Consider the following 24,311-nt stretch of genomic DNA (forward strand, 5'->3'; position numbering starts at 1 on the left):
TGCAGCCAGGGCAGCCACCGGGCCACTCCCCCCCACCGACTCCAGGTGACTTTTCACCATCCCCCTCTTCCTCTGCAGCAGAGGCAACCCCACACCCACCTACGAGGGAAGTATCAAACAATAAGAAACACTTTATTTTAATTTTACAACATATAAATAGACAAATCTGTGCTTTCCAACGGAGCTTTCCTTTCCCCTCTCCTCCCAGGGTCCTTGTGGCAGTGCCCCGGCCTCTGTGGACTCGGGGAGGGGAGTGGGGCTGAGCTGCAGAGGCGGCAAGATCCATCCTGAGGGATCCATCCCGAAGGATCTATCCTGTGGGCTCCATCCTGAGGGATCCATCCTGAGGGATCCATCTTGAGGGGTCCATCCCGAGGGATCCATCCTGTGGGCTCCATCCCAAGGGATCCATCTTGAGGGGTCCATCCCGAGGGATCCATCCCAAGGGATCCATCCTGAAGGATCCATCTTGAGGGATCCATCCCAAAGGATCCATCCTGAGGGATCCATCCTGAGGGGTCCATCTTGAGAGATCCATCCTGAGGGGTCCATCCTGAGGGATCCATCCTGTGGGCTCCATCCCGAGGGATCCATCTTGAGGGGTCCATCTTGAGGGATCCATCCTGAGGGGTCCATCCTGAGGGATCCATCCTGAGGGATCCATCCCAAGGTGTCCATCCCGAGGGATCCTGGCTGTCATCTGCTGAGGTCCCGGCTGGCGCCGCGCCCGCACAGCATCCGCTCCTCTGCCGAGAGCCCGGCAAAGAAGGGGTGCAGGAGGGCCTCTGAGAACGTGATGCGCTGCGAGGGGTCGAATTCCAGCATCCTCCTCATCAGGTCGAAGAGCTGTGCGTGCTCCAGCGAGTCGTGCAGCATGTACGTCTGGAAGGGAAGGGACAGGGACACGGGCTCAGCCCTGCCTGGCTGGGGCTCCTTCCCACCCCAAACACAGCATTCCCCCCTTTCCCTAATCCCCATCCTGCCCTAGGCAGAGCAGGATCGCTGCAGCTGGGAGCTGGGGCTCCCTGCCAAGCCCTTCCACTGGGAATTCCACCGCTGAGCCAGGGAAGGGAGGGGAGCAGCACCTACCCGCAGGGGCTTGCAGTTCTCCTGCACGTATCTGCCATCCGACGTGTTCTCGTCCCACACCAGGCTGCCATTGTGGAAGTATTTTTGCTTCCTGCACGGGGAAGGAGGGGATCAGGCAGGATCTCTCCCTCCCAGCCCGCTGATGGTGCCTGGGCTGGCTCAGCACCGGGCTCTTACCGAGTTTTGTGGACCATGTGAGACGGGAGCGGCCCCAGGATTTTTTCCATCATGACAAGGTGCTCACGGTTCTCATGGGTCTGCAAAGGAGCAGTGGTGGGTTAGTCACAGCTTGGGGAGCTGATGGCAAAGCTCTGTCAGCTCTGCAGGGACAGCAGAGAAAGGATTCCACCAGGTCCTGTCCAACTTCTCATGTTTTGCTTTTCCCTTTCTTCAGAGAATAGAAATAACCTAAACCCAGAAATGATCCAAACTCTTTCCTTCCAGCAAGGGGCTCCTCAAACCAGCCCTTTTCCAGGGCTCATTTTCACACTCAGCTTCTCATTTTCAGTGCCTGATGTTTGATTCTCTCCCTTTCACCTAAATCTGAGCCCTTTGGGACACGAAGAGTTCTCGGGAAACAAGAATCCTACCTGGAAGAGCGTGAAGCCACGGTAATACTCGAACAGAATGCAGCCAGTGCTCCAGACATCACATGGCTGTGCCCAGCCCAGCTCTGCAAAGAAATCCAAATTACAAACCCCACCACATCCCTCCTTGGTGAAACCACAGGGACTCCACTCAGAGCCAGAAATCATCTGCCCAAGAGCTGCAGCGTTCCCAGGCTGGTTCTCCGTCCTGGGGCCCACCCAGGACTCCCCAGAAGGTGCAGTTCTCACCCAGAATCACTTCTGGGGGCCGGTAGTGCCGGGTGGCCACGATGGTGGTGTGGTGCTCGTGGTCGAAGGTGGCGCTGCCGAAATCGGCCACGCGGATGCTCGTGTTCCGGATGGATTTCTGCTCGCAGCTCTGCGGGGAAGCACGGGGTGAGAGGAGCCCCAGGGAGCTGCTCTGAGCCCCAGGGTACTGCTCTGAGCCCCAGGGTGCTGCTCTGAGCCCCAGGGTGCTGCTCTGTGCCCCCTCACAGGGATGGAGCTCTGAGCTCTGAGGAGCCCCAGGGTGCTGCTCTGAGCCCCAGAGTGCTGCTCTGAGCCCCAGGGTGCTGCTCTGTGCCCCCTCACAGGGATGGAGCTGAGAGGAGCCCCAAAGTGCTGCTCTGAGCCCCAGGGTGCTGCTCTGAGCCCCAGGGTGCTGCTCTGAGCCTCCTCACAGGGATGGAGCTCTGAGCTCTGAGGAGCCCCAGGGTGCTGGTCTGAGCCCCAAATGCTGCTCTGAGCCTCCTCACAGAGATGGAGCTCCAAAGTTCTGCTCTGCACCTCCTCACAGGAATGGATTGTGGAGCTCTGAGGAGCCCCAAAGTGCTGCTCTGCACCTCCTCACAGGGATGGATTGTAGAGGTCTGAGGAGCTCCAGGAGTGCTGCTCTGAGCCTCCTCACAGAGATGGAGCTCTGAGCTCTGAGCAGCCCCAAAGTGCTGCTCTGAGCCTCCTCACAGGGATGGATTGTGGAGCTGTGAGGAGCCCCAAATGCTGCTCTGAGCCTCCTCACAGAGATGGAGCTCCAAACTGCTGCTCTGCACCTCAGCACAGGGATGGAGCTCTGAGCTCTGAGCAGCCCCAAAGTGCTGCTCTGAGCCTCCTCACAGGGATGGATTGTGGAGCTCTGAGCAGCCCCAAATTACTGCTCTGGGCCTCCTCACAGGGATGGAGCCCCAGAGTGCTGCTCTGCATCTTCCCACAGGGATGGAGCCCCAGAGTGCTGCTCTGCACCTCCTCACAGGGATGGAGCTGAGAGGAGCCCCAAAGTGCTGCTCTGAGCCTCCTCACAGGGATGGATTGTAGAGCTCTGAGGAGCTCCAGGAGTGCTGCTCTGAGCCTCCTCACAGAGATGGAGCCCCAAATGCTGCTCTGAGCCTCCTCACAGAGATGGAGCTCCAAAGTGCTGCTCTGCACCTCCTCACAGGGATGGAGCTCTGAGCTCTGAGGAGCTCCAGGAGTGCTGCTCTGAGCCTCCTCACAGGGATGGAGCCCCAGAGTGCTGCTCTGCACCTCCTCACAGGAATGGATTGTGGAGCTCTGAGGAGCCCCAAATTACTGCTCTGCACCTCCTCACAGGGATGGAGCTGTGGAGCTCCAAGCTCTGGACGTCCCAGCGCAGTGTTACAGAAAATCCCTGCACAACTCTGGGCAGCCTTAAAGCTTCTGCAAGGCACAGCAGGAAAAAGAGCCCTGCCTTCCAGTTTGTTCCCACTTCCCAGGCTCTGAAGGCCTGGACAGAGCAGGGAAGATCCAATTTCTGCCCAGAGGGATAAAGGCAGCCTGTTCCTGCTGCCACCAGGGCTCCGTGGCACACAACCCACCTTGTTCTCGTTGTACAGAGTGTCAAAATCTGAGTTGACAAACAGGATGTTTTCTGGCTTGAGGTCCGTGTGGGTCAGCTGGTTATCGTGCAGAACTGCAGGGGGAGGAGGGAAAATCCTCTCTAAGAACCCGAGAGGAGCACGGGCACTGCTGTGCCCGGCCCAGTGCCAGCACAGCCACCCCAGCCCCTCTGGGTCACTCACATCTCAGGGCGTGGCACAGCTGGTAGGCCATGTGCCGGATCTGCGGCAGGGGGTAGGGCTGGAAGTTGTTCTCCTTGAGGAACTCGAAGGTGTTCTTGCCCAGGAGCTCAAAGGCAATGCACATGTGGCCGTGGAAGTTGAACCAGTCGGACATGAGGACGCACAGGCTGCGCAGGGAGAGAGAAGCAGGGCTTAGCCACCTTTAAGGATGCTCAGGACAGCTCTTCTGGTGTTCCTGGCCACTTGAGGAGTGGCTGGGGAGCAGAGCTCCCTGCCAGCAACCCAGGGAGATGCTTCCTGCTTTGCTCAGCCACCTCTGGAGAGAGCTGCCCAGTTCCTGGGGGACAAGGCAGCAGAGTGTCCTAGGTTATAATATTGGGGTTTATTCCATTACCACCTCCAGCTGCAATTCCTTTTGTTTTTTTTTTTCCCTTATCTCCAAACTCAGAGATAAGTCCCTCCAGGAGGACCCATTCTTTTAGCCACATGACTGATAAGATCACAGCATTCTATTGTGAGATGCTCTGCCCAGAGGGAGGAGCCAAACGATGCCATCAAGGATATAAGCGGGGTTGTGCAGACAGCAAGCAGATCCCCTCTTCCAAGAGGAACAGCTGAGACATTCTCTTCACTGGACCGCCAGAGGGAAACTACATCAGTCTACAGGACCACTGCTTGGACAGAACCATATCTGCTACCACTGCCCTAGCCAGCAAGTGTCAGGTTGTATCTCAAACTCTGCCAGTTGTTCTTCTTTTGTGCTATTCTATATATTTAGTTCTTCGTTCCCTTTTCCTAACAAATTGTATTTCTGGCTTAGAGCCTCTCACTGGTTTTGCTCTTCAAACCAGGACACAGAGGAATGGGGCCACTTTCCCCTCACCCCATCAGCCCCGTGCTGCTCTGTGTGCCAGGACGTGGCACTGGGAACTCACAACTTGTTCTCCTTGTCCTTCTCTTTGATCTTCTTCAGGACATTGATCTCCAGCCTGGCAGCCTCTCGGTACTTCCCGACGTTCTTTATGATTTTCAGAGCCACCTGGGATTTGCCTCTGGAAGGGAGGAGGCAGCAGGATGGAGTCAGAGAGAGAACCTGGGTGCTCAGCCCACGGGGAGAGGCACACCCCGCTCCTCCAGGCATGGCTGGTGCCAGCAGAGCTCTGCCAGCCCTCCCTGCTGCCCGGGCAGGGGCAGACTGGCACTGCCACTCAGGGAAAGGTCCCTGCTGGTTGTCACTCCCGAGGGACACTCCTGACACAGCCATGCCCTGGGAGCAGGAGAGCTGCAGCAAACTGACCCCAGGGCTCGGGGCCAGACATATTCTATTCTAGAATACCAGAATATTAGAATATTCTTAGAACATTCCAATATTCTAAAACAGAAGAGCATATTAGAAGATTAGAATATTCTAATATTATATTCTAGAATATTAGAATTTTCCAATATGAAGGGAAGGGAAGGGAAGGGAAGGGAAGGGAAGGGAAGGGAAGGGAAGGGAAGGGAAGGGAAGGGAAGGGAAGGGAAGGGAAGGGAAGGGAAGGGAAGGGAAGGGAAGGGAAGGGAAGGGAAGGGAAGGGAAGGGAAGGGAAGGGAAGGGAAGGGAAGGGAAGGGAAGGGAAGGGAAGGGAAGGGAAGGGAAGGGAAGGGAAGGGAAGGGAAGGGAAGGGAAGGGAAGGGAAGGGAAGGGAAGGGAAGGGAAGGGAAGGGAAGGGGATGCTTCCCTTAACACACCAGGCTGTAAATTCTGGAGGGGGCTGAGGTTTGAGCCAGCCCCTTTCCCCGGCTCTGAGGAAGGCAGTGACACATGAGAGGTGACAAACTCGGTCCTGTGGAGCCCAGGGGGAGCTGCCACACCCCGTGATGCTCCAGGGACAGGTGCGGGGAGAGGAGCCCACCTGGTGTGGTCCACGCACTCCACCACTTTTCCCTTGTGGGTCCCTTCCAGCTCAGGATATTCCTCTATTCTATTCTATTCTATTCTATTCTATTCTATTCTATTCTATTCTATTCTATTCTATTCTATTCTATTCTATTCTATTCTATTCTATTCTATTCTATTCTATTCCATTCCATTCCATTCCATTCCATTCCATTCCATTCCATTCCATTCCACTCCATTCCATTAATATAATAGAGAATTAGAATATTCTTAGAATTTTCAAATATTCTATTCTAGAATATTAGCATATTCACAGAATATTCTAAAATAGAATAAAATAGCAGAATATTCTTAGAATATTCTAATATTCTATTCTAAGAATGGAATAGACTGGAATGGAATGGACTGGAATGGAAGAGAATAGAACAGAACAGAACAGAATGCTTCCCTTAGCACACCAGGCTGTAAATTCTGGAGGGGGCTGAGGTTTGCTCCAGGGACAGGTGCAGGGAGAGGAGCCCACCTGGCGTGGTCCACGCACTCCACCACTTTTCCAAAGGTGCCCTCGCCGAGGCTGCCCACGATCTCATCTAGGAGAGAAAACAGGGGCGGGGTGAGCCAGGGGGGCTCGGGCAGAGCCGGGCTCCTGCACCTCACACCGCCAAAACCTCAGAGCAAACAAAACAACCTCTCGCTGCTACACTCTTTAAACTCAGCTCTGCCTCGGGCAAGTTACTGCTCGGTAAACAAAACACTGAGAGACCCCTCCAGGAGAGGGACAGAGATCTGGGCTAAGCCAGGGGGGGAAAAGTAGAGGTAAAGTTTTACGAAAGGTGGCTGTACATCGCTCCTGAAGCCAATCGCCGATCCTGCACACCAGGTGACCTTCCTTGTCATCCTCCACGCTCCTGCTGCGCTTACTGCTCTGGTGGCTCCTCTGCGCTCCCGCCCCCGGGACGGCCGGCAGAGCAGTCAGAGGTTGCAGAGACGACGGGGCCGCCGGTGGGTGGGTGGGTGGATTGTCCAGATCCCAGCATTTCATAAGGCACACAGCATATATAACGATAGGGATATTGCAAGGGACACGTCAAGACACAAAACTAACTTCAAAACAGAAAAGTCATCAACAGCTACAGGTACGGCAAGAAAACTGCGCTCACTCGTTAGCTACGGCCTCTGGGGCAGGGAAATGCCTCTTCCAGGGTGGGAAGCTGCAGGAGGAATCCTCTGTTCCCCACGGAGGGAGGGGAGAAGGAGAAGGAGGCCCTGGCCAGCAGGACGTCCCCGCTGGGCCAGCGAGCGCTCCCTTTGGACAGGCTGCCCAGTAGAAGCCACAGTAGCAGAATTTTTTTTTTCCCTCTGTGCATCCTGCTCTATGTGCCTCGGGAAATGCAGCTCCAGCTGCCCAGAGCTGTGTCCTGCCCTGGCTGGGAACCAGCCCTTCCCCTCCTGAAGGGAAGCTTTCTGCCATGCCCATCCTAAATCCTTTTTCAAACTGGGAGAGCTTAGGAACAGGGCAGGTAAAGTGATCCCCAGGGAACACTTCAGGCAAGGGCTGAGGTGACACTCACACCCTGCTACTGGCAAGCTTCTACTGGAAAACCAGCCCAAGGTTCCTGCAAGGACCTGGGGTCCGCAAAGCGAGCTGTCCTAATTCCTCACCTTGTGCTAGTCTGCTTTCAAAACAGTTACAATCCCTGCAGCCAAAGGAATTCACGGAAACTTTGACATTTCCATGCCTGAGCTTCTCTTCTGTGCCACTCGCCCCACCCCAGCAGGTCCAAAATAATGAGCTAAGATCAAAACTCCCTAAAAAATCAGAGGAGAAGGTGGGAGGAGAGCTGGGACAGCTGGGAGGTGTCTGTTGGGGTAGACTGAGCTCCTGCCAGCCCAGAGCTGCACAGCGTCACCACCACACACCTCCTGCGCTTCCAGCACCGCCCCGGCTCCCTCAGCACCCAAATTCCAAAGGTGGCTGGAGAGGAATCAAAGGGGGAGCTGAGAAGTTCCCAGCCCTGCGGATTACCCAGCTGCTGGGATCAGAGCCCATCTCAGCTGGGGTGACATTTCAGGCGGGAGGGAAGAGCTGAAGCGCTGAGTCTGACACCTCTCACCGCTTCCAGGGCATGCCTGGGACCAGCCCCCCACCCAGCCCCAGCCCTTCCCAGTTAATCCATGGAAGGAATGCTGCACTTCAGGAGAAGCTGAAATCCAAGTGGGAAGGGGGAAGAGGACACACGCGTCCCCTCGGAAGGCAGGACTCTGTCTGAGAACTGTCAGGGCACAAAAACAGCTCTGGAGAGCCAGGCTGGCCGATCCCACCCCGAAGGGGATCCAGGCACGAAGCCAAGCGAGGAATGCTGAGCACCAAACCCCCCCAGAAGCAGCAGCGAGCGAATCCCTGAGCAGGGATAAAGCGGAGCCGTACGGATCCCCGGGAGCAGGGCTGGCTCCAAGCCCAGCCTCTCCCTGGTCAGCACCACGTCAGTGCCACTGGAAGCTCTCCCTGATCCCTTCCCGGCCTGAGGAACACGGCTTGGCTCCTTCAGGGATTAACCTACAGGGGCCAGCCCGGCAAACACCGAGAGCGCCCAACAAATGTTGGGGACTCCACAACAAAGCCAGAAACAGGGTTGGAGGTACTCACCCGGAGCGCTCGGAGCTGGAAGGAGGCAAGAAGAGTTAAAGCCCGAGCTCGCTGTGGATGCTACTCACCGAGGAGGCGCTGCTGCAGGACCTGCTCCTGCGGCGGCGGCAGCGCTGCTGGTACCTGCGGGGCCGGTGCTGCTGCCGTCCCCGGGAGCGCCGCCAGCCCCGCGGCCGTGCCGGGCAGCAATCCTCGCCCAAGGACGGGCTGAGCTCCTCCAGCCTGCTGGCATCGCTGTCCCGCCGGCAGCGCCGCGGGTACGCCATCCGCTCGGGGCTGCGGCACACAGACAGCGCGCTCAGAGCCGGCAGCACCCCCGGGCATCAGATCTGGGGTGCTGCAACAGCCCGACCCATGGAATGGCAGCATGGGCACTGCGGAACCCCGAGGGACCCCCCCAAACGATCCCACCCTGTCTCCTGGGCAGCCTGTTGTCTTGCACAGAAAGGCACTCAAATCACTGAAACTGCTTGGACACTACTAGAGTATTAATGCTGATAAGCTTTACTCAGTCTAGACTGGAACTAGCCAGCGACCAACAGATTGTTTTGTATCCAATTCAAGTCATTCTCTGCAGAAAAGCACCTTTTCCTAACGCCCACCCTGACACAGCTCCCCGCTGTCCCCCTGGGTCCTGTCAGCAGTCACCGGGGAGAAATCCTCCTGCTCTCACTCCCTGTGCCAGGAGCTTCAAATCTTTCTGCACCTCCAACTCTGACCAGCGAGGAGAAGCTCTGGAGGGAAAACAGCGAGGCATTCCCACATTTTAAGGTGTGGGGTGGTTTTCCCAGCTCTCTTTCTCAGAGAGCTCCAGCTGGGCTGCCTGCCTTGCTGTGGATCCCACCCCTGAAGTGTCCAAGGCCGGGTTGGACAGAGCTTGGAGCAGCCTGGGACAGTGGAAGGTGTCCCTGCCCATGGAAAAGCTCACTGGATGAACCTGAAGGTCCCTTCCAACCCTCAACACTCCATTATTCCACATCACCTGAGCCACCTGTGCCTGTGACCTGTTTGTCACCATTCCTCCTCCCTCGGGGAGGTGTCTCATTAGTTCTTAACCAAAGGAGGAGCAGCAGCAGGGCTCTGGTTGTCACCCCCGGGGCACAGGATGTCCCAGGGCACCAAACCCTCGGTGTGCACACACAGAGCAGCCCCACGGATCATCAGCAAGAGGCAGAAGGAAAATCTGTCCCCAAGCTCCTGCCCCTGGAGCAACAACCTCCCAGGACACACGGCCAAACTGTGCATCAGGAGGGGCCAGCACCAAGCTCAGCTGTGTAGGCACCGACACACGGGTGACACACACGAGGTTTTGGGCACATCAGGGATGAGAGCAGCTCACCCTGCTTCTGCCTCCAAAACCCCACCAGACTGCACTGGAGGCTTGCTTCACACCCCCTTGAGAAAGGAGCTGTGTTTCAGGTAGAAGATGTTGCAATCTGAAATAAAAGCAGCGCTTTGGCTCCCCAGAGATAACCCCGGGCACGCTCTGGGCCAGGCTGGTGCCATCACCCAGCAGCAGCTTTGCCAGCCGAGCCTTTCAGCCTGGGAATGGGAATTTCTGCTGCTTGCACCTCCCTGCCCTGTCAACAACCAGGACACTGCTGGCAGCTCCACGGGGCACTTGTGGGGGCATCCCAGAGTGGGTTCAAATTCCAGACTGTGCCAGGGCAGCCGTGGCTCTCGCTCGCTGCTGAAGTACCCAGAACACAACCCCACAGCTCTGCCCAGCGTCGCCCCACACACTCCCTGCTGTGCAAGCAGAAAGAATGACCTGAAGGACTCAGGTCTCCTCAAAGAGGCTGAGGCAGAAGAGACAAGGCTGTTTTCACCCAACAAAAGCCTACTTTCATCCAAATCTGTTCCAAATGACCCATCAGATGGAAACAAAAAAGGAAAAGCTCGCTGTGTGCACCAGCTCTATTTCACAATCCACCTCCTTCACGTAAACAAAAGCCAGGCTGGGGAGAGAAATTAATCTGGAGAGCATTTCAGGAATTTAAAGATGAGCTCAGCTCCTGCCTGGCTGCACCTGCCCAGTCCAACCAGTGGAACCACAGCAGCCCCAGCAGCACCAGCCCAGTGCAGCCTCTGTTCCAGAACTCTCCCCTCATCCGAGGCCTCGTCCCACTCCCAGCTCCCAACTGTCCCACTCCCAGCTCCCAACTGTCCCACTCCCAGCTCCCAACTGTCCCACTCCCAGCTCCCAACTGTCCCACTCCCAGCTCCCAACTGTCCCCGTGGGAGCGCTGGACAAAGCGAGGAGCAAAGGTAAAACCCCGCAGCAAAGCAGGAGAGGTCAGTCAGCGGTGGGATCCCCCAGCTGGGATCCTTTCTGAGGCGAGGGAGGAGCGTGGTGGCTTTAAATGTGATTTTAATCCTGTCAGAGAGCAGCGGGCTGGCAGGACAGCCGGTAATGCCTGCGCAGCCAGCGTGGAAACGTGATTCCAGGGCAGGCTGCTCCCTCCTTAGTGCCACGGCCTCGGGAGGAACTTCAGCGCGGCAGGGAGAGCGCACACACACAGACATGTACACAGACACACAGACAGACACACACACAGACAGACACACAGAGACATGTACACAGACACACAGACAGACACACACACAGAGACATGTACACAGACAGACAGACAGACACACAGAGACATGTACACAGACAGACAGACAGACAGACACACAGAGACATGTACACAGACAGACAGACACACAGACACACAGAGAGACATGTACACACACAGACAGACACACAGACACACAGAGACACACACAGACACACAGACACACAGAGAGACACACACAGACACACAGATAGACACAGAGACAGACACACAGACACACACACAGCCATGTACACATACAGACACACAGACAGACACAGAGACACACAGACAGACAGAGACATGTACACACACACAGAGACATGTACACACACACAGACAGATACACACACAGACAGACACACAGACACACAGACACACAAGTAAACCCTTCCCTTCCATCCCCGGGATTTAAAGCTGGTCCACAGCCAGGAGCCGAGCTCATCACGGCGGTTTTAGGGGCAGCTCAGCACGGTGGTTTTAGGGGCAGCTCAGCACAGGGGTTTAGGGGCAGCTCAGCACAGGGCTTTAGGGGCAGCTCAGCACAGGGGTTTAGGGGCAGCGCTCTCGGGGGTTTAGGGGCAGCTCAGCACGGCGGTTTTAGGACAAGCTCAGCACGGCGGTTCCGGGCAGCGCTCTCACCTCCTGGAGCGCGATCTCCGGGCCAGGTCCCTGCGGGGCGGGTACCGCAGCCTGCCCTCGTACTCCCTGCTCCGCGACCGCCGCCGCTTCCAGCGGTGCCCCGGCTCGCCGTCCTGCCCGGGGGACCGCAGCCTCCTGCAGTGATGCATCTGCGGGGAACAGCGCGGGGCTCAGCCCGGCCCGGCCCGGCCCGGCCCGCCGGGGCTCGGCGCTGCCCGCGGGGCTGGGGCCGTTACCGGCTCCGCGCCCGCCGCCCCGCCCGGCCTCACCGCCGCCACCGCGGGTGCGGCCCGGCCCGGCCCCGCAGCGCCGCCGCTTCCGCTTCCCGGCCGGGGTCAGACCCGCCCCGCCGCGCCGGGCCGGGCCGGGCCGGGCCGGGCTGGGCGGTGCCGGCTGGGGCGGCCGTGCCCCGGCAGCAGCTGCCTGGCCTTCATCGCCCGCCGTCCTCAGCCTCGGCACGGCCTCCTCCGTGGGACTGCTCACCGCCGGCATCCTCCCCTCAGCATGGCCATCCTCACCTTAGCATGGCTTCCTCACCTCAGCATGGCTGTCCTCACCTCAGCATGGCCATCCTCACCATGGCCATCCTCACCATGGTCATCCTCCCCTCAGCATGGCCATCCTCACCTCAGCATGGCCATCCTTACCATGGCCATCCTCACCTCAGCATGGCCGTCCTCACTTCAGCATGGCTTCCTCACCTCAGCATGGCCATCCTCACCTCAGCATGGCTTCCTCAGCATGGCCATCCTCACCTCAGCATGGCCGTCCTCACCTCAGCATGGCTTCCTCACCTCAGCATGGCCATCCTCACCTCAGCATGGCTTCCTCAGCATGGCCATCCTCACCTCAGCATGGCCATCCTCACCTCAGCATGGCCATCTTCACCTCAGCATGGCTTCCTCAGCATGGTCATCCTCACCATGGCTGTCCTTACCATGGCCATCCATCACCACCACCATCCTCACCTTCGGCACACCTTCCTCCCATGGGACTTCTCACCGCAGTCATCCTCACCATGGCCATCCTCACCTCAGCATGGATTCCTCACCTCAGCATGGTCATCCTCACCTCAGCAAGGCTTCCTTACCATGGCCATCCTCACCTCACCATGGCCATCCTCACCTCAGCATGGCCATCCTCACCTCAGCACGGCTTCCTCACCTCAGCACGGCTTCCTCAGCATGGCCGTCCTCCCCTCAGCATGGCCGTCCTCACCTCAGCATGGCCATCCTCACCTCAGCATGGCTTCCTCAGCATGGCCATCCCTACCATGGCCGTCCTCACCTCAGCATGGCCGTCCTCACCTCAGCACGGCCGTCCTTACCACGGCCATCCGCACTATGGCCATTGCCTCAGCACGGCTTCCTCACCACGGCCAGCCTCACCATGGTCATCCTCACCTTGAACATCCTCACCATGGTCATCCATCATCACCACTAGCCTCAGCTTTGGCACGGCTTTCTCATGGACTGCTCACCATGGTCATCCTCACCATGGTCATCCTCACCATGGCCATCCTCACCATGGTCATCCTCACCATGGCCATCCATCACCACCACCATCCTCACCATGGTCATCCTCACCATGGCCATCCTCACCATGGTCATCCTCACCATGGTCACCCTCACCATGGCCATCCTCAGCATGGTCATCCTCACCATGGTCATCCTCACCATGGCTGTCCTTACCATGGCCATCCATCACCACCACCATCCTCACCTTCGGCACACCATCCTCCCATGGGACTTCTCACCGCGGTCATCCTCACCATGGCCATCCTCACCTTAGCATGGCTTCCTCAGCATGGCCATCCTCACCTCAGCATGGCCGTCCTCACCTCAGCATGGCTTCCTCACCTCAGCATGGATTCCTCACCTCAGCATGGCCATCCTCACCTCAGCATGGCTTCCTCACCATGGCTGTCCTTACCATGGCCATCCATCACCACCATCATCCTCACCTTCGGCACACCTTCCTCCCGTGGGACTTCTCACCGTGGTCATCCTCACCATGGTCATCCTCACCATGGTCATCCTCACCATGGTCATCCTCACCATGGCTGTCCTTACCATGGCCATCCATCACCACCATTATCCTCACCCTCAGCACAGCTTCCTCCCCATGGATCTGCTCACCACGGTCATCCTCACCATGGCCATCCATCACCACCACTGTCCTCACCCTTGGCACAGCTTCCTCCCCATGGGACACCTCACCTTGATCATCCTCACCATGGCCATCCTCACCCTCAGCACCGTGCCTTCCTCCCCATGCTCTGACTCACCGTGGTGGTCAGGGCCATCCCCACCACAGCCTTCCTCTCCATGGCCATCCTCACCTTCCACACAGCCTTCCTCACCAGGGTCTTCCTGCTCACAGTCTGCCTCACCATGACCTTCCTCACCTTCTTCACCATGGCCACCGTCTCCCTCAGCATGGTCTTCTTCCCTTCTTCATCTGCCTCACCGTGGTCTTCCTCATCGTGCCTTATCTCGCTGCAGGCCTTCCTCACCACAGGGCCTTCCTGGCCATGGTCATCCTCACCGTGATGACCCCCACAGTGACAACCCTGGCCACAGCCTTCCTCCCTGTGGTGACCCTCCCGTGGTCTTCTCTGTGGTGGCCCATGGACAGGGGAGAGAGCTCCACACACGTGGTCATTCCCAACCCCTTTATTTAATTATCAAGCACTCATTAGGGCCAGCAATCAATTAAAAATGCCAATGGACTCCTTTATCACCAGGTGGGCTGGAAGGGGCAGGAGATGCCACCACCGTGGTGGCCACAGGGACGCCAGCTGGGTGCAGACAAGAGATGCCACCACCGTGGTGGCCACAGGGACGCCAGTTGGGTTCTTCTCCCACCTGGCTCCTCCACAGCCAAGATTCCGGGTGCAGAGAGTGGATGGAGCAGACAAAGCTCCTCTTCTCCCCCCGAGCCTGGGGCAGCACAGGGCAGGGGACACGGCTGGTGGCCTTCCCTTCCCCCGAGAGGAGCTGTCCCACCCCAGAAACCTCCCCAGGGTGGTGGGGATTGGCTCCTGCGGGGGCTGAGCCCGCCAGAAGCAGAGCACGGTGAGCCAGGTCACCTCCTCAGCCAGGTCACCCCCTGAGCCTGGTCACCCCCTGAGCCTTGTCACCTCCTCAGCCTGGTCACCTCCTGAGCCTGGTCACCTCCTCAGCCTGGTCACCTCCTCAGCCTGGTCACCTCAGCCTGGTCACCTCCTCAGCCGGTCACCCCCTGAGCCTGGTCACCCCCTGAGCCTGGTCACCCCCTGAGCTGTGGGGAGAGCACAGAGCTCCTGAGGCTTCACCTGCCCCTCCCTTCTGGAGATTAGGGACCTCCAAAGTCCTCAGCTGACATCCCAGAGAGCAGGGAGAGCCCAGAGGTGACACCAGCCAGCAGGACAGAAAGCCACATGCTGATTTTGGACCATAAATAAATATATTTCAAGGACTTTGGGGCCATATTGGACATTCCTAGATCTCTATTATGCTCCCAGTGCTGATTTTCATCCAGGGGTAGAATCACAGAGTGGTTTGGATTGGAAGGAACGGGGACACTGTGAGACCTCCTCCAACCTCATCGTGTCCTTCCAGCTCCAACCTCATTGTGTCCTTCCAGCTCCAACCTCATTGTGTCCTTCCAGCTCCAACCTCGTCATGTGCTTCCAGCTCCAACCTCATCCAACCCTTTCAGCTCCAACCTCATAGTGTCCTTCCAGCTCCAACCTCATCCAACCTTCCAGCTCCAGCCTCATCGTGTCCTTCCAGCTCCAACCTCACCCAGCCCTTCCAGCTCTGACCTCATCCAGCCCTTCCAGCTCCAGCCTCATTGTGTCCTTCCAACTCTGACCTCACCATGTCCTTCCAGCTCCAACCTCATCGTGTCCTTCCACCTGCAACCTCATCCAGCCCTTCCACTTCTGACTTCGTCCAATCTTTCAACCTCCAACCTCCCCCAGCCCTTCCAGCTCCATCCCTTCCAGCCCAGCGATGTTCCTCTCCCAGCAAGGTCCGGGCTGGCAGGAACAGGCAGCCGGGTGGGTTTGGTGCCCAGCAAAGCGCAGGGTGCAGCTGCCCAGCTCCTCCGGGTCTCACGGACCGAACCGGCACCGGCACCGCCACCGCCACCGGCACCGGCACCGGCGGCTCCCGCGTCGCACGGACACGCGGCGGGACAGCCGCACCAGGGACACCTTGACGAGGGAGCCCTGCTGGCCCCGGGGCAGATGCGACACGCCGAGGATGGTGACAGCGGGGGTGGCCTCGGGCAGGGCGTAGCAGAGGTGGCAGCGGAGCCGGGGACGCTGCCCGGAGCCCGGGGCGGTGGGGACCGGCGGCTCCGCTCGGTGCAGAGCAGTTCGGGGCCGCTGCCACAGCCCCGCCGGCTGCGGGAGGAAGGGGAGGGCGGGCAGGGATGCTGTGCCGTGGGGTGAACCCCCGCGGGGTGCCGCCGATACCGGGGAAATCTCCTTCTCCCGTCCGCTCCTCGCCGTGCTGCTGGATGGGCACCGTGGCCGCGGGCAGAGCCGCCCCAGCTCCGCTCGCTGCCGGCCCAGGGGGCGGCCCGGGCCCCGGCGGTGCCACCAGCACATGGCACAGCCCTGGAGGACGCCGAGGCAGAGGAGGGACAGCCCCACAGCCCCGCGCCGAGGGACACCCGCGGGTGCGCTGGGGACAGAGAGAACGGGCAGCGTCAGCGGGCGGGTCCCGGCGGGGCTGTGCCAGCGCGGCTCTCCCGGGTGTGGGGCAGCTGGGACCGGCCGGGTGTCCCTCCCCGGGCTCCTCCCTGCTCTTTGTAAACCGGGATTGAGCTGGAACAGCCCAAAGGTGGGACAGGAGGGACAGGAGGGACAGGAGGGACAGGAGCCGCGCTCGGGCAGCCTGGCACGGGTCCGGGGCTCAAACAAAGCCGCCGTGAGAAGAGCCCCGGAAAGCTCGAACGCGATCAGCCGGGCTTGGTGGGGGCTCACAGGGTGTGACGGGGAGTGGGGGCAGGTGCCAGGGGGGATTTGGGGTGTCCGGGCTGGATTCGAAGGGCAGCGGCCCCTGAGGGCTGAGATAAGCCCAGTCCCAAAGAGGGGAACCTCCTCCCTGAGCGGTGACAGCTGGGTTTGTCCCGCCCTGCAGGGATCCCGCGGGGTTTTGGGCTCACAGTGGGCATTTAGGGAGCAGGGAAGTAACTCCTGGACACGAGAGCTGAATCTCCTTTGGAACTTAGTTCCAAAAATAAAAAAAAGCGGGGCGGGAGAGGAGGAGGCGGGAGCGGTGGGCAGGACGGGAGGGGAGGGATGGGATGGGAGCGGAGCCCCGGCAGCGGTTCTGGCTCCACGCGGGGAGGATGAGGAAGGTCGAGGGCTCCGTGCCCACCCCGACACACGGGCACGGCAATGCGGGCACGGGGTGATAGCAAAAGGGTTTTAAAATCATGGGGATTTAGGGTTAAAAGGAAAAATAAGCTTAGTAGGCGCTGGAAAAATAAACACCCTAAGCACATGAAGAACTTGTAGTTGCTAGAACTGCACTATGTAGCTAGTAGATGAGAAATGATATAATTGTTAGATGTGATGATTGTTTAGTAATTAAATATAATTACTGTTTAATCAGAAAGAATAATCATGAGAAACTGTGGTCAGTTCCTGGAAGCGCCTTCATTCCATCGGGCCAGCTCCAAACTGGGAGCTCAGGGCCCCTGCAAGGACACAGCCCAGCCTCGGGAATATCTGGGAATTCTTTATCCTCAGGTCCCTGCAAGGACACAGCCCACCCTCGGGAATTTCTGGGAATTCTTTATCCTCAGGTCCCTGCAAGGACACAGCTCAGCCTCGGGAATATCTGGGAATTCTTTACCTGCCCCTACAAGGACACAGCCCAGCCTCGGGAATATCTGGGAATTCTTTACCCTCAGGTCCCTGCAAGGACACAGCTCAGCCTCGGGAATATCTGGGAATTCTTTACCCTCAGGTCCCTGCAAGGACACAGCTCAGCCTCGGGAATATCTGGGAATTCTTTACCCTCAGGTCCCTGCAAGGACACAGCCCAGCATTGGGAATTTCTGGGAATTCTTTACCCACCCCTGCAAGGACACAGCTCAGCCTCGGGAATTTCTGGGAATTCTTTACCTGTCCCTGCAAGGACACAGCCCAGCCTTGGGAATATCTGGGAATTCTTTACCCTCAGGGAGCAGCCGGGGGCACAAAGCAGGCGTGGGGGTCACGGTGTGAAGAGGTAGAAGTTTATTGGAATATAAACATTCAGATAACCTGTAAGATAGAAAAAACCCAACAACAACATATACAGACACTTGTTGGAAGGAGACGTTGAGGTATTTATCCACCGCCTAGGCTATCACATTTGTTTTTATTTACTTATTTTATTATTTTTTTTTTCTCTTTTAAATAGGTAAGAAAACTAGTTAGCAAGGCTGCTGCAGCTGTTTGGAGAGAACATCTGGTCGCAGTCCCCTGGGAAGGAGCAGGCACACGCAGCCTGCCCTGGTGCCTCCCCGCAGCCCCGGGAGCAGGCTGGGCTCGCTTTTCCCCCCTGGAAGCGCTGGGGGAGCAAGCTGGGGGCTGGCCGGGGTTTTTTTGGCTGGTGTGTGGAGCTGGGGGAGGATGGAGCACTGCCCTGGGAACCTCCTGCTGGCAGCATCAAACCCTGAGTACTACACGGGGCTGGGGCGGCCCCCGCTCGGCCTCCCCCGCTCGCTGCTGGTTTCCAGCACCCCCTCCCAAAGCCTGGCAGCTCAGCAGGAGACCCGCAGCTCAGGCTGCCAGGGCCAAAGCCAGGCTGAGGGAAAGGGTTAACTCTTCACAGTCTGGATGGTCCTTGTCACCCCGGGCTGGGAAAAGGACCCGTTTATTGGTGCAGCTTATTTAACTGAGGTATCTGTTACGCTTCCCGACCTGATTCTTTCCCTGAATTGGATACAAAACAATCTGTTAGTCCCTGGCTAGTTCCAGTCTAGATTGAGTAAAGCTTATCAACATTAATACTCTAGTAGTGTCCAAGCAGTTTCAGTGATTCGAGTGCCTTTCTGTGCAAGAAAACACAACGTTAGCAAGTGAGACAAAGCAGCCCCACCCCGGAGCAGCCTCTGCTCCCCGGGGCCGAGGAGCAGAGCAGAGGGAAAAGCAGAAAGTGCCCCAGAGTCCCACTCAGAGGAAACAGCCCAAACCCCACCCAAGAATAAAATAAAACAACCAAAAGAAAACACAAAAAATAAAAAAAAAGGGGGGAAAATAATCTGATTGAGTCCCAGAGGGTGGAAAACCCTCTGGGAGTGTGTGAGGATGAAATGCCACGGAGCAGCTGGGGACAGCCGGGAGCAGCATCCCTGCCAGGATGGGCAGCTCCAGAGAGCCCGGGGCACTGCCAGGGTGGCTGGCAGAGCCAGGAGAGCGCCCAGCCCCAGGGCCAGGCTCAGCCCTGCCCCTTTCCTGCTGTCCCACCGTGCAGTGCCCCGGGGTGATGCTGCAGTGGGCTCCCGCAGGGTGGGGAAGCTGCTGCTCCTCTGCTCAGCCTCCTCTGAACTCCCTGTCTTTGGTGATCCATTGAAAAGCCAAGAGAAATAAAAGCAAACACAAAGTCAGCAAAACCCACCTATGAAAACCCCCAAGCCATAAGGATATGCCAATACTTCCTGAAGAGGTTAAAAGAAACCAACCCAACACGAACAAAACAACCCAACAATACATATCTGAGGTATTTCGTCTGCTCAAAAAACCTGACTCGGGCCTGCAGCACGGGAAGGACGCAGGGATGTCACCAGGGCAGGGGATGGGGAGGGGACAGGGGACAGGGGACAGCACCAGAGCCCTGAGCAGCTGAGTCACAGGGAATTGCAGCTCTGCTCCCGGCTGGCTGTGCCAGGGCAGGCTGGATTCCCTGGGCCCTGCTCGGGTACAATCACAGGGTTTGTGCAGAGCCCCACAGGAACCAGCCCGGGTTCCACCTGCAGCTCTGAGCCCTGCACCCACCCCAGGGACCTGCTGTGGGCACAGAGCGGGGCACAGAGCCCCAGCACGCCCAGGCTGGCCGTGCCACCACTCAGGGACACTCAGGGACACTCAGGGACACTCAGGACTCGAGGGGAGAGGTGGCACCAGCCAGAACCAAGCAGATGATGGTGCCAGAAGTGTGGAGAGGAGCAGGAAGGAGGCTCAGGAGCCTCCCCTGAGGACATAGGGACACGGCAGGAAGGGACATGAGCAGATTGCCATGGGAGGACAGGGCCAGGCACCCCCCGGCTCTCAGGATTGTCAAAACACGGAGTTGTGGGTGGGAAGAGCCCTGGTGGCCCCTGGTTCCAGCAGGACCAGGGCTCCAGGAGCACCAGGGCTCCAACAGAACCAGGGTTCCAGGAGCACCAGGGTTCCCAGCAGGGTTCCAGCAGAACCAAGGTTCCAGCAGAACCAGGGTTCCAGCAGAACCAGAGCTCCAGCAGAACCAAAGTTCCAGCAGAACCAGGGCTCCAGGAACACCAGGGTTCCAGGAACACCAGGGTTCCAGCAGAACCAGGGCTCCAGGAGAACCAAAGTTCCAGCAGAACCAGGGTTCCAGCAGAACCAAGGTTCCAGGAGAACCAGGGTTCCCAGCAGAACCAGGATTCCTGCAGGGTTCCCAGCAGAACCAGGGCTCCAAGAGAACCAGGGCTCACACAGGGTTCCAGCAGAACCAGGGTTCCAGGAGACCCAGGAGTCCTGCAGGGTTCCCAGCAGAACCAGGGCTCCAGCAGAACCAAAGTTCCAGGAAAACCAAAGTTCCAGCAGAACCAAGGCTCCTGCAGAATCAGAGCTGCAGGAGAACCAGGGTTCCTGCAGGGTTCCAGCAGAACCAGGGCTCCAGCAGAACCAAGGTTCCAGCAGAACCAGGGTTCCAGCAGAACCAGGATTCCTGCAGGGTTCCAGCAGAACCAGGGCTCCCAGCCCCAGTCCTGGCCCTTTCCCTGCCCTGGTGACATCCCAGGAGCTGTGGCCCCAGAACCATCCCTGATTGAGAAACGCCAGGTGTGCCCCCCCTCCATGGGAACACCCCACACCCTGCGAGGAGGAGGAGGAGGAGGAAACAAAGAGGAAAAGGGAGGAAGGAAAGCAGGGTGGCAACAAAGCCAAAACAAGGCCGGACAAAGAGACGATGAAGGAAAACTCGCTGGCATGGCAAGGTTTCACCACCACCACCACCATCATCATCATCATCATCATCCTCCTGCAGGTGCTGTGCAGCCACGAGAGCAGGTTCTGTGAGGTGAGGTATGTGTGCAGCCCCGGGCAGGGCTGTCAGAGGGACCAGCTGGTGGAGGGCTCAGCGCCGGGCGTGCCCCGCGACGAGGTGGGGCTGGGGGAGCAGTGGGAGCTGCTGCTGCTGCTGCTGCTGCTGCTGCTGCTGCTGCTGCTGCTGCACGAGCTCTGCGGGCCCGAGCCGGCCAGGAGCTGCACCACGGGCTTCTGGGCAAACAGCACCCCTGTGGGCATGCACAGGGTGAGGCTGGGCACAGCACAGGCTCTGCCAGCCCCACGGTCCCATCCCAGCTCGGAGTGGGTGGCTGGAGCTGGGGGCTGTCACAGGGCTGCTGTCCCAAAGGGGTTCTGCCTCCGGGGGTGAGGGTCAGGCAGTGCCAGGCTTCCCCACTTGGGGTTTGCCCAAGGGAACTGCTCCAGGGGACAATTCCTGCTGGGAGCGCCCAGGAAAGCCCCTCCTGGGCAGAACAGGGACAGTTCTCCTTCCTATGAATGCTTCCACGGGGACTTCAAAGCCCTTCTCTCAGATTTTAAGGCACTAACACACCAAGGGAAAGGCGCTCCTCCTGCCCAGCCCAGTGAATAAGAATCGCCTCCCGATGCCATTTGGCAAGGACCACCCCCATCCCACCCATCCCCGCCCCCTGGGAGGGATGGAACATTCCCAAGAGGTCTATCCCCATTCCCAGGAGGTCTATCCCCATTCCCAGGAGGGCTGTCCCATTCCCAGGAGGGCTGTCCCCATTCCCAGGAGGGCTGTCCCATTCCCAGGAGGGCTGTCCCCATTCCCAGGAGGGCTGTCCCACACCCAGAAGGTCTATCCCATTCCCAGGAGGGCTGTCCCACACTCAGCAGGGCTGTCCCCAGGCTGTCCCATCCCAGCAGGGCTGTCCCACACCCAGCAGGGCTGTCCCCAGGCTGTCCCATCCCAGCAGGGCTGTCCCATCCCAGCAGGGCTGTCCCACACTCAGCAGGGCTGTCCCCAGGCTGTCCCACACCCAGCAGGGCTGTCCCACACCCAGCAGGGCTGTCCCACACCCAGCAGGGCTGTCCCACACCCAGCAGGGCTGTCCCCACACCCAGCAGGGCTGTCCCCACACCCAGAAGGTCTATCCCCATTCCCAGGAGGTCTATCCCCATTCCCAGCAGGGCTGTCCCCATTCCCAGGAGGGCTGTCCCCATTCCCAGGAGGTCTATCCCCATTCCCAGGAGGGCTGTCCCACACCCAGCAGGGCTGTCCCACACCCAGCAGGGCTGTCCCACACCCAGCAGGGCTGTCCCCAGGCTGTCCCACACCCAGCAGGGCTGTCCCACACCCAGCAGGGCTGTCCCACACCCAGCAGGGCTGTCCCCAGGCTGTCCCATCCCAGCAGGGCTGTCCCACTCCCAGCAGGGCTGTCCCCAGGCTGTCCCCACACCCAGCAGGACTGTCCCACACCCAGCAGGGCTGTCCCCACACCCAGCAGGGCTGTCCCACACCCAGCAGGGCTGTCCCCAGGCTGTCCCACACCCAGCAGGGCTGTCCCCAGGCTGTCCCATCCCAGCAGGGCTCTCACCAGCGTAGGTGGTGCCGTTGATCTCCACGGACATGTTGATGCTGCCGATGCCGTTGGGGGACAGGTTCAGCGCCGCCGCCGCCGAGTCGGCCTTGTCTTGTCCCAGGCAGGGAGGGAGAGAGGGAGGCAGAGTTAGAGGGCAGCAATCCCAGCCCTGGCACTCCCCAGGGGTGAGCACAGCCCTTCTCGGTCCCCACAGAACGCTGTGCCCGAGGCCAGGCTCCCAGGGCTTGGAGCACCTGGGACACACAATGTCCCTGCCCTGGAGGTCCCTCCCCACTCAAACCATTCCAGGACAAGGCTACAGAGGTGCTGAAAGGCCTTGGTGAGGCTGGGAGCCCGCTGGCATTGGGAAATGTTCCCAAAATTCCCATTCCTGTCCCAAGGAAGGGCTGGGAGCACGAGACAAGCCCGGATTTAACTCCCAGCTGAATTTTGTTGTGGCTCGCTGTGCTTGGACTGCAGCAGCTCCAGCGGCCACTGGAGGGAGGGAAAAGCCAGGAACACTCCAGGAAAATCAGGATTTTCCCCAGCCTGGGCAGGGATGGGCAGCTGTGCTCGAGGGGAGCTGAACGTGGGACTCTTCCAGCAGCTCCCGAAGCTCCACGAGGGTGGGCCTGGATTTTGGGATTGCTCCTCCCTAAAAACTCCACACTGAACCTAAATGATGTTACCAAGCCACGCTGAGCTTATCAAAACCATCCCTCAGAGCAGCTCCCAAAGCTCCACCTGGCTTTTATGGTGCCCTGGGGAAAAGGAGGGCACGGAAGCCAAGACAGCCCCTACAAAGGTGGGAACCCATCCCTGAATCCTCAGGATGTGCCTGTTTGTAGGGACTGCAATGGTTCCCAGCATTTGGGTTTAGGAAGTTCAGGAGGAAAGCAGAAATGAGGTGAGAGGGAACAAACACTCCTGGATAAAATTTGTATTCCCTGTCACTGGCTCTTGTGGTTTTGAAGTGGAATTTGGTTGGATGCAGAGCTGGCAGGAACTGGGAGCACTGACATCACAGAAATCATTGCTAAGATTCAGGATGGATTGTTTAAATACAGGCTAAGGGAGAAGCCCAGAAACAAGAACATTTTTTAAAAGTAATACAATCCAAAAAGGCAACAAGTTCTAAAAAGAAGAACTGCTGCTTCAGAGGAATCTGCTTTGACCTTTCCTACCTCAAAGCAGCACTGACAAGCTCAGAGCTTTGGGAAAGTGGAAAAAGTCACAGAATCCACAGAATTTCACACAATTCACAGAGTGACCACATTGGAAGAGACCTTGGAGATCATCGAGTCCAACCCAGCCCCAACCCCTCAGCTGAACCCTGGCACCCAGAGCCACATCCAGGCTTTGTTAAACACACCCAGGGATGGGGATCCACCACCTCCCCGGGCAGCCATTCCAGAACTTTATCATCCTTTCTGTAAATAACTTTTCCCTAATATCCAACCTGTATTTCCCTTGGTGCAGCTCGAGACTGTGTCCTCTGGTTCTGTCAGTTCCTGGAGACAGAGCCCAACCCCACCTGGCCATAACCACCCTTCAGGGAGCTGTAGATAAGGGCACCCCTGAGTCTCCTTTTCTCCTCAGTCTGGGCTGGATTTGGACAAGCTGGAGAACAAACCAGCAGGAAAACCCAACAAAACCTTGCACCTGAATATCTCTGTGCCATGCTGTGGGAATCCAGAGATTCCCTCTGGCTGCCTTAGAAGGCCTAAAACCCTGGCAGGGGTCAGGAACCCCCCTGGACAGAGCCCCCAGAGACACTGTCTGTGATCTCTGTCCATGGAAAAGAGTTTTCAATCTTACAGGATGAATTACCAGCCCTGAGTGTTTGATATAAGTAATAATTAAGTGTGGCACGGGTGCAAAAGTAAAATTTAGGATTCTAGATTAGGGGTCCAAAGGGGACAGGATGGAGGAAATTGGGTGTGTCTTGTCCTTTTTCTCCTTCTTCATGCCCTCCATGTTTCACTGTGGTGTTGGCATTTTTCTGTTGGTTTAGGCTGGGGACACACTGTCCAACGTAGGTGACAGATATTG

The 24,311-nt window shown here is 58.2% G+C and overlaps 2 protein-coding genes across 5 annotated transcripts in view; both read right to left on the reverse strand.

The window, feature by feature from the left end:
- Positions 1 to 111: 111 nt before the first annotated feature.
- On the reverse strand, positions 112 to 11,977 carry CLK3 (CDC like kinase 3). Of its 4 annotated transcripts, none has more exons than XM_032750203.3 (13): positions 11,744 to 11,831; positions 11,475 to 11,623; positions 8,304 to 8,511; positions 6,432 to 6,525; positions 6,112 to 6,178; positions 4,645 to 4,761; positions 3,710 to 3,876; positions 3,506 to 3,600; positions 1,926 to 2,055; positions 1,680 to 1,762; positions 1,267 to 1,346; positions 1,090 to 1,180; positions 112 to 882 (listed from the first exon to the last, which is right to left on the reverse strand). In XM_032750203.3, the coding sequence occupies exons 2-13, from the start codon at positions 11,621 to 11,623 to the stop codon at positions 697 to 699; spliced, it is 1,467 nt and encodes a 488-aa protein (XP_032606094.2). In that variant the 5' UTR covers positions 11,744 to 11,831; the 3' UTR covers positions 112 to 696. The 4 variants fall into 4 exon arrangements, with proteins under 4 accessions (XP_032606094.2, XP_072789869.1, XP_072789868.1 ...); XM_072933768.1 differs by lacking the exon at positions 11,744 to 11,831 and adding an exon at positions 11,711 to 11,727; XM_072933767.1 differs by lacking the exon at positions 6,432 to 6,525 and having other exon boundaries at positions 11,744 to 11,977.
- Positions 11,978 to 17,700: 5,723 nt separating this feature from the next.
- ARID3B (AT-rich interaction domain 3B) overlaps positions 17,701 to 24,311 on the reverse strand; it is a 43,941-nt gene continuing 37,330 nt past the window's right edge. Inside the window, exons 8-9 of the mRNA XM_030281307.4 lie at positions 22,275 to 22,370; positions 17,701 to 20,942 (exon numbers count right to left, since the gene is read on the reverse strand). Coding sequence (XP_030137167.4) covers positions 20,758 to 20,942; positions 22,275 to 22,370 — 281 coding nt within the window. The 3' untranslated portion in view covers positions 17,701 to 20,757. The remainder of the gene's footprint in view (positions 20,943 to 22,274; positions 22,371 to 24,311) is intronic.

The sequence above is a fragment of the Taeniopygia guttata genome, chromosome 10 (assembly GCF_048771995.1).
Source record: "Taeniopygia guttata chromosome 10, bTaeGut7.mat, whole genome shotgun sequence".
Classification (NCBI taxonomy): domain Eukaryota; kingdom Metazoa; phylum Chordata; class Aves; order Passeriformes; family Estrildidae; genus Taeniopygia; species Taeniopygia guttata.